Source organism: Galeopterus variegatus, unplaced genomic scaffold, assembly GCF_000696425.1.
Source record: "Galeopterus variegatus unplaced genomic scaffold, G_variegatus-3.0.2 Scaffold395, whole genome shotgun sequence".
Taxonomy (NCBI): domain Eukaryota; kingdom Metazoa; phylum Chordata; class Mammalia; order Dermoptera; family Cynocephalidae; genus Galeopterus; species Galeopterus variegatus.
Genome location: NW_007726506.1, coordinates 673345 through 683343, shown reverse-complemented (window position 1 = coordinate 683343; position 9999 = coordinate 673345). Strand labels below are relative to the sequence as shown.

The window sequence follows — 9999 nt, the reverse complement described above, 5'->3', positions numbered from 1 at the left end:
TGTGGGATCCGAACCCTCGGGCGGGAGCGCCGCCGCGCTTCCCAAGCGGCGCACTATCCAGTGCGCAACTGGGCCGGCCCTTATTCTACAAAATTAATGACTGTTTTGAACCTCTACAAGGAAGGCCAATTATTTTCGGCAACACGTAACTTCAATGACTAGACAGTCTTATTTTTTTTAAAAAATTATTTTAATTGACATTGTAATTTTATGGGGTACAATCTGATATTTTGATAAATACATATGTTGTATGATGATGGGGTCAGGGTAGTCAGTGCATCCCTCACCTCATGCACTTATCTTTTCTTTGTGGTGAAAACATTCAAAAGTCTCTGCTCTAGCTGCTATGTAATACACAAAACTTAACTGTTAACCATAGTCACCCTGCTGTGCCACAGAACATCAGAACTCACTGCTCCTCTCTAACTGTAATTTTGTACCCATTCGCCAGCCTCCCCCTGTTTTCCCTTTCCCTCTTCCCTCCCCAGTCTCTGGTAACCACTGTTGTACTCTCCGCCTCTGTTAGATATTCTCATTTTTGTCAATAAAGTCAGAAATTCAAACTTTTATGTGATATCCACTGGTTTTAAAAATGTTAATATTTCAAAATTTAAAAAAATTCTGTGGGCCAAGTGTATGTTGTATGTTAGATTTGGCCCACAAACTGTAGACTACTACCTCTGACAGAAGTATGCTTTCAAATTTACAGATAATACATTAGAAAGGACAGCCTAGACGCTGAATGTAACAGATCAATATTTGAATTTCAGAACCAATTAGATGCAATTTGACAGGAATAAATGTAAAATTCTGTATTTAGGTAAAAAAGCCAATTATTTAGGTGTATAAAAAGATAGTTTCATAATCAGTTCAAGAGAAAAACAGCAAGTGCCAACCTACGGAAGCCCTTCTAAGCAGAAAGGTCTTGTAAGGACACTGCGCCTGTCCTGCTCCTCCAGCTCAGGTAGTGGGAGCTTGGGCTGAAAATGCTGATCTCTGTTTCAGCTGGCAATACCTTCTTCTTCGGGGCACATGGGGCATGATAATTCTGATATGGTCAACGAATAGATAGAGATTGACATGCTTGGGATCTCTGATAGAGTTATAAAGAACAACTTTCCCTTATCAACTATTGATTATCCTAAAGTATAGCTTGCACAGGAAAAGCAAGACAAATGCTCCTTTCCCTCATTTACCTCTTTTCAGAATAATGAGGTGCTTCCTTTGAACCCTCTAATGGTGACCAACAAGTTCATCACTATGAACTTATAAATTTAAGCATATCGAATGCTTTAAAATTGTAATTGTCCTCCTACTGGTTCTCAAATCGTCTGATCTCTGGTCAGCGGAAGTTTATCAGTTTGGCTACTGAATCCTTTTGTTATAATTCCAATAATTTTTTATATTTGTTTTTGTTTTTGCTATATTTGTTGTCTTCTTGTTTATCTTTGACAAGATATTCTAGGCTCACATTGTACATTTCTTTTCCAAGACCTGGGATCAGACATTTTCCCATGCAGCACTAATTTCTTTCAGTGGGCAATGGTATTTAAAGACTACAATTTGTGCACTGCTGCTGGGTTATGCATGTCACTACGCTAAAAAGTATATATTTTTTGCAATTAAAATGCCTCCTAAGTTTGTACTGACACTTCTAATTCAAAACTAGGACTACAGGGTAAATTAACCTTCATTTTACATCTTTGTCAACCTAACCAGTTCTTAGTCACATGTAATTACTATTTTGATTTATCCTACAATACATGTTAATAGCTTCAGAATACCAATATGAATACTACAATCAACTTTGGGATTAATGAAAACAGCTAATATTTCTGGGTAGGGGGTAGATATTTTTTGTCCTTAGAATATAGTCCAGCAAAAATGTATAGTCAACTTACTGTGTTTTAAAGTCACTTGAAGTTTCTAAGAGGCTGCACTACCACTGCTCACAATTAATTTCATTTTTCCTTAACACTTTTACTGATTTGTTTATATAAAATATTAACATAGTTCTAAAATTAAATCAATATTGTTAGTAATCTCTTTTCTTTCCCCCACCTTATTGAAAGTACTCTTACTCCTAGTTAATACCAATAAAGCAAAAAGCAAGTTTATTCAACTTTTAATATAGACTCCCCTCTCACCCCATCTTCTTCTCATTTTTGAAATTACGCCCTATCTATTTTATGTGCTATACGGTTTCCCTAATAATGGTAATACCAATAAAGCAAAAAGCAAGTTTATTCAACTTTTAATATAGACTCCCCTCTCACCCCGTCTTCTTCCCATTTTTGAAATTATGCCCTATCTATTTTATGTGCTATACGGTTTCCCTAATAATGATCATTTAATCTTAATTTCATAGGCAAAATAAACATAGTGTTAACCACCAGTCCTTACATCAAAATCTCTCATGTCTTTTTGGTTATTGGAAGGTTATTCTCCTATAGATTTCTCAGGAGCATTCCTAGAAACAATAATCCCTGATTTCCCAAATGATCATATATCAGTCTATGGTCTTTATACCTAAAGGTTGGTCTGGCTCGATATAAAATCCACAGCTTGCCATTTTCTTTCTTTGACTACTTTCAATATGTTACTCCATTAACTTCTGGCATAAAGCACGGGTGATGACATTGTGCTTTTCTTTCCCTTATGAACCAATAATTTTACTTAATTATCTCTCAGTGTTGGCCATTCTAAACTGCATTCCTAGATATGGAGTGTGCCCTTTCAACAAAGGTAAGGTAACTTCAAAAAGTTCATGGAAAAATAGAATTAAAAGATATTATGAATCTTTCCATAAATTTTTTGAAGGTAACTCATAGTTTTAAATAGTATTTCATTTACTTTCTTGCAGTTTTTTGCATTTGTTTCGTTCTATTACTTTTAGTTTTCTTCTTCAGGATGCCACTAACACTTATGTTGAATCTTTTTTGGTCTATTTTAGATATCTTTTGTTTTCTTTTGAATCCTCTGGGGGTTTTTTGTTTGTTTTTTAAATTTTAAAAACTCTCCTCCTTTCTACCTTTTCTTTCTCTTAAGGCTTTATCCATGGTGTTTTATTTGCTTTTGTATTTTTTCTAGTTTAGTCTGCATTTATGGTATGATTTTATTTCTAATTCTTTTCTGAGTTCTGTCATCTCTTCAAACCTTCCTTTTTCACTATCTTATTTCTGAGTTTAAAAATTTGTTTTATGTTATTCTTTCACAGCATCTATCATTTTCTAAACTTCTATTAGTTCATTTTGAAATATTAGGTTACATACAGTTTGATTGTCTTGTGGGCATGTCTTTTTGGTGGATTTTCACTGCCTCTAGGGATATTATTCAACTCCCTATTTTCTTTTCTCTCATATTAACTTGCATAGGATTAGACTGAAATCCTTTCTTTTGCTCATGTTTTAAGTGAAATAAAATTTCCTATCCTTTTAGGAGAATGGATCACAAGTGATTTTATAGCTTCATGGCTCTAGAGTTGTTTTCCCCAAGTGACAGAGAATATGGCCTCATACTGTGAGATCCAGCACCTCTGCTCCCCTCCCCTACTAGGACCTGGATCTCTTCTTTCCTTTGCCCCACTGTCTGTCTTACTCAAGCTGAACTCTCTTCCCAGTAGTTTCTCTGCAGTTACTTTTAAAAGGTTATATGGCTAAGAAGGTTACAGTGTCATGGAAGCTTGGCAATCACAGACCTCTGGCATTCAGCTACAAGTTCATCCTGCATTACTCCTTTCTCAGTTTTGGCTGCTACTCTCAGATTGTCCTCCAAGCTCCAGTGAAACATGGTGGCCAGTTCCTACTATCAGAGCTGTCAGAATCCCAGGCAGCTTTCCCTCCATAAAGATCCTGGTTCATGATGAGCTCCACCCACTCATATTTGGGGGGGTCACATGGGTGACTTGTCACTACTTTTGTTGTAGATGTTGACTGTGTAGTTTTTAATTTTACTATCCAAGTTGCTCTGTTTTTATAGTGGGATTCCAGCAGACAAAAACTATGCCATGCCTTTTTCCCAGAATCCTCTATAATTGACTCTTTTTGGTAATTTACATATTTTTAGCTTTCCTTGCAATTCTAAACTTATGAAAAACGTTTTATTTCTTTCTGTCTTTGTTGTTCCTCAAAGTGAGTTTTATATTCAACAATCTGAATTCTTTTTAGGTACCTTTCATAGTCACCTATCTCTATTTCCTAATGCCACTAAATTTAGGTGCTCCAAATGTTTACCTTTCCCTCTACTTAGAACCCTAAATTAACTACATTTTATAAAAATTACAGAGAACATTAGCAAAATTAAAACTGACAAGAACCAATCCCAAAAGAACAGTATTTAAAATAATAGTCAGTGATGAAAAAATTTACTTAGCTAAAAACTACCTTATATCAACAAGAGAGCATTCCAAAGATAACCTTCTCATTGTCTTCAGATTTTCTTGAAGTTCTCTTAAACAGTTAATATTCACCACTTGTTCAACACCCACGTCATACAGCAAGACCTATGAAAACAACAACTTTAAGTCTATGGAAAGTCAACACTTCAAAATGTTTTTTTGCAAACTGCAAAGCATAATAAAATTTGGATTAAATAACTACAGGAAAAAACACAAAGTGCACTTATGTTCATGATTACATTTTTAACTCTGCATTTACCTCTACCAATGTGTCTGTAACCATTCTGATGATCTGGCCTCTTCTCCACTCATTTTTATCTGGGATCTTAACAGCACAGTGCATACGATTTTCCCATTTAATAGGTTCCCATTCTGAGTTTTCATAAGCAGCTATCATCTTTTCTTCTAAACTATATAGAGATAAAAAAAAAATTAACTTTCTAAACCTTTTCTTATAATACATAACTCTCTGGCCACATGATTTCTTCTTGCCCCCTAAACCCCCTGGCTCACTCCACTCTAGCCAAACTGAACACCTTGTTCTTCCTTGAGTATACCAAGCATGTTTCCACCTCAGGTCTTTGAACTAGCTCTGCCCTCTGCCTGAGATGAGCTTCCCTCAGATACCAACATGGCTTACTCCCTCCCTCTTTCTTCAGGGCCCATTTCAAGTGTCACTATGTCTTTGAGGTCTTCCTTGGCCATCCTGAGATTGCCTTCCTCCCTAAATGCTTTACTTTTCTCTTGTCATCATCATCTGTCACACAAAAAGTTTTATTTGCTGTCTCTCTCTTTACTAGAATTTAATCTCCAGGTCAGCAAAGACTTGTCCATGTTTTTGCCAATGTATCCCTAACATCTAAAATACTATCATATAGTAGGTGCTCAATAAGTATTTGGAATGAATAAATACAGTAAAAAGAACCAACAGAAATACTATTTTAATACTTTTAACTAGAGAATATTTTAGTTGAAATAATTTGGCTACTTTTAAGATCTTTGAAACAAAATACAGAAAGAATAAAATCATATGCAATATTTGTTTTCCTTATATGTTATACCTGTTAAGTAAGTTGTCTGTTAATAACCACTGAACATAAATCTTCTCAGGAGATATTACATTACAGATATACACAGACAGTTCCTTATTGTAAAGTGACTGGAAATTCTCATTGGGTAGGGATTTTCCAGGCACAGGATTTAAGTTGTTTACTTCATTTGAAATAATTTCTTCTGGAGAAGGATCCCATACTTCAATATGCTTTTTAGAATTATTTTTGATGGTGTATCTGAAAAATAACAAAAGGTAAAGCAAAAAGAATAGTTTGCAAAACACTTAGGTTTGTATTTGCTTAGGTATAGAGGTGAACAAGTTTTAGCTATGATTTACTGCTTCCCAGTTTTGATATTAATAACAACTTTTGTCATTTTTTTAAAGCTTTTTTTTGGCAGCTTACCAGTACAGGGATCCAAACCCTTGACCTCAGCGTTACTACACCACGCTCTAACCAACTAAGCCAACCAGCCAGTCCCCGAAAAAGAGGTCTTAATCAACACCAACATAAGCACAAAAAGAAAAAAAGCTAAAAACAAAACTTTCTATTTAAAAAAGACACTTAAAAATACCAACTTCACTCATAACTTCAACTGTTCCCATTGATATTTCATACTCACAAAGGAGAATATTTCAGAGTTTGACAATATTTGAATATTGAATATTTCTCTTTGGTTAAAAAGTATCAATCCGTTTGCCAATGAGAAGTGAAAAAAATATTATTAAGACATATTAAAGAAGCAAAATTATTAAATGAAGCGTTTTATTAAATTGAACTGTTTAATAAGTTTGAACTCTAACCACAGATAATTAGATGTTATTTTTTATTTGTATACAGGAAAAACTTAATTTCTTTCACAATAAGCTGAGATTTATCTAACCAAGGTTACTAACAATTTTTGTTGCTAAATCCAATGGACACCCTCACTTGAACTCTCAGCACTTGCTGCTCTTTGCTTCTTGAGATACATTCTTGTTTCCTGATTTTTCTTCAGTCTCAAGCTCCTGATCTACCATCTTTTAGACTTCTCTTTCTTTCATGTAAGTGATAATTCTCAGGGTTGTGTCTTCATCAAGAGAGATTGAAATGGATAATGAGCAAGGATTTCATTTATCCTCATGGTATTATTTATCTATTATTTATTTATTATTTATATGCTGCTAACCCCATCTGAATCACCTAACCAGGTCTCACTTCTGAGTTTCAAATTTATATATTGATGAGGGTACTTGAAAAAGTTTGTGGAAAAACAGAATTAAAAGATAATACAAATCTTTCCACAAACTTTTTGAAGTACCATCATATTTCCTCCATTCAGCTAACATTTCCTGGGTACATACTGAGCCAAGTGTAGTGCTAGATGCCAGAAACATGGCAATGAAGAAAGTAGGCAAGGCTCTTGTCTTCATGGAGTTAATAGTAATAACAATACTAAGAGATTACATAATTCAACAAATAATAAATTATCAAAGTTACAAAGGAAAAGAACAAGGGTAGAGGTCAACAGAATCTAATCTAGTCTGGGAGCTGGAAGGTTTATCTGACTGGTGACATTTCAGCTGAGATTTAAAAAGGGTAAGTAGGAATTAGCTAGACATTGCAGGAACCAAAAGGAACACGTGGCTTTGACATAGAAAGCTAACAGGAAATGGCATGAGACTTGAAGTAGGCATGGGCTAGATTACCTGGGCGACATTATTTTTTATTTTATAAAGGGTGGTGGGCAATGTATACAATACAGTTGAGTCTAACAAAGAGGCTAGGAGACTGGAATTTCTCTTTCTTTTCTTTTCATTCCTCAGGTGATCAGGGCAGGCACTGATCAAGGGAAGCTCATGTCCAAATTTGAGGATGGGCAGTAGATACAATACAAACAGTCCGATTGCAACAATCAGACAATAGGAACGTGGGTTTCAGAGCGCAAGGAGATTGGTTTAGGCTGCCAGAGTACCAGAGGTGGATTTACTTAAATGGAGTTTAAGCTTCAGGACCCCTCACTTGCATGGGTCCCCTAGGAGGAGCCAAACTAATGTGTTTTTGAAAATATTCCAAAAGATTTAAAAAGTTTTAAAAAATTTAATACGGTAAATACACATAATGTAAAATTTTACTATCATATTATTTTCAGTGTACGTTTCAAGGAATTTAGTCATATTGTACAACTATCATCAACATCCATCTCCAGAATTCTTTTCATCTTGAAAACTGAAACTATCTACACCCATTAAACAATAACTCGCCATTACCCCCTACCCCTCGCCCCTGGCAATCACTATTATACTTTCTGTCTCTATGACTTGGACTACTCTAAGTACTTCATATAAGTGCAGTCATGTACTGTTTGTCTTTTTGTGACTGGCTTTCTTCACTTAGGATAATAAAGTTTCATCCATGTGCAGGCATATGTCAGAATGACCTTTTTAAAGCTAAATAATATTCTACTGCATGTATAAACTACATTTAGTTGATCCATTCATTCCTTGTGAACATCTGAGTTGCTTTCACATAAATGTGAATAGTACTGCTGTGAACATGGGTGCACATCCCTGCTTTCAATTCTTTCAAGTATATACCCAGAAGTGAAATTGCTGGACCATACAATAATTCTATTCTTTATTTTTGGGAAACCACCATACTGTTTTCATAGTGGGTATACCATTTTACATTCCCACCAATGGTTCCAATTTCTCCACTTGACTGGAATTTCTCTTTCTTTTCTTTTCATTCCTCAGGTGATCAGGGCAGGCACTGATCAAGGGAAGCTCATGTCCAAATTTGAGGATGGGCAGTAGATACAATACAAACAGTCCGATTGCAACAATCAGACAATAGGAACGTGGGTTTCAGAGCGCAAGGAGATTGGTTTAGGCTGCCAGAGTACCAGAGGTGGATTTACTTAAATGGAGTTTAAGCTTCAGGACCCCTCACTTGCATGGGTCCCCTAGGAGGAGCCAAACTAATGTGTTTTTGAAAATATTCCAAAAGATTTAAAAAGTTTTAAAAAATTTAATACGGTAAATACACATAATGTAAAATTTTACTATCATATTATTTTCAGTGTACGTTTCAAGGAATTTAGTCATATTGTACAACTATCATCAACATCCATCTCCAGAATTCTTTTCATCTTGAAAACTGAAACTATCTACACCCATTAAACAATAACTCGCCATTACCCCCTACCCCTCGCCCCTGGCAATCACTATTATACTTTCTGTCTCTATGACTTGGACTACTCTAAGTACTTCATATAAGTGCAGTCATGTACTGTTTGTCTTTTTGTGACTGGCTTTTTTCACTTAGGATAATAAAGTTTCATCCATGTGCAGGCATATGTCAGAATGACCTTTTTTAAAGCTAAATAATATTCTACTGCATGTATAAACTACATTTAGTTGATCCATTCATTCCTTGTGAACATCTGAGTTGCTTTCACATAAATGTGAATAGTACTGCTGTGAACATGGGTGCACATCCCTGCTTTCAATTCTTTCAAGTATATACCCAGAAGTGAAATTGCTGGACCATACAATAATTCTATTCTTTATTTTTGGGAAACCACCATACTGTTTTCATAGTGGGTATACCATTTTACATTCCCACCAATGGTTCCAATTTCTCCACTTCCTTGCCAACACTTTCCTGTTTTTTTGATAGTAGTCGTCCTATTGGGTGTGAGGTGGTATTTCATAGTGGTTTTAATTTACATTTCCCTAATGATTAGAGATGTTGAGCATCTTTTCAGGTGCTTATTGGCCATGTGTATATCTTCTTTGGAGAAATGTCTATTTAAATCCTTTGCTCATTTTTGAATTGGATTTTTTTGTTGTTGTTGAGTTTTAGGAGTCCTCTCTATATTCTAGATATTAATCCTTTAATTTGATGATTTGCAATTACTTTCTCCTATTCTGTGTGTTGTCTGTTTATTCTGTTAATAGTGTCTCCTGATGCATAAAAGTTTTAAACTTTCATGAAGTTTTTTTGGTCTTTTTTTTTTTTTTTTTAATTGCCTGTGCCCTTGGTGCCTATCAAAGAAATCACTGCCAAATCTAATGTCATTAAGCTTTTGCCCTATGTTTTTCTTTTAAGAGTTTTACAGTTTTAGGTCTTACATTTAAGTCACAGGTCCACTTTGAGTTAATTTTTTTTATATGATGTTAGGTAAGGGTCCAACTTCATTCTTTTGCATGTGGATGTGCATGTTTTCCCCATCACCATTTGTTGAAAAGACTGTCCTGTGCCAGTACCACATTGTTTTGATTACTGTAGGTTTGTAGTAAGTTTTAAAACCAGGATGTATAAAGTCCTCTGTGGAGTATACTTACATTTGTAAAGCAAATATATTTCACCGGGCCCAGCTGGCAAAGCCATGCAGTTTCAGGTTTAGCCTAACTTCTTAAAAGTACATATAAAAATGTTAACTTTGCAAAAGACAGGAAACTTTCCCCAGGCTAAAGTCTCTGTTGTAAGATATAGAATTGTAGGGCCGGCCCGGTGGCGCACTGCTTTAGTGCGCCGCTTGGGAAGTGCGGTGGCGCTCCCGCCGAG

The 9999-nt window shown here is 35.4% G+C and overlaps 1 protein-coding gene across 1 annotated transcript in view; it reads right to left on the bottom strand.

The window, feature by feature from the left end:
* The window catches only part of RNF17 (ring finger protein 17), a gene marked incomplete at its 3' end in the record, with an annotated part of 77565 nt that overhangs the window by 8957 nt on the left and 58609 nt on the right, over window positions 1-9999 (bottom strand). Inside the window, exons 22-24 of the mRNA XM_008568303.1 lie at window positions 5458-5685; window positions 4656-4806; window positions 4383-4501 (exon numbers count right to left, since the gene is read on the bottom strand). Of these exons, the coding sequence (XP_008566525.1) occupies window positions 4383-4501; window positions 4656-4806; window positions 5458-5685 (498 nt within the window). The remainder of the gene's footprint in view (window positions 1-4382; window positions 4502-4655; window positions 4807-5457; window positions 5686-9999) is intronic.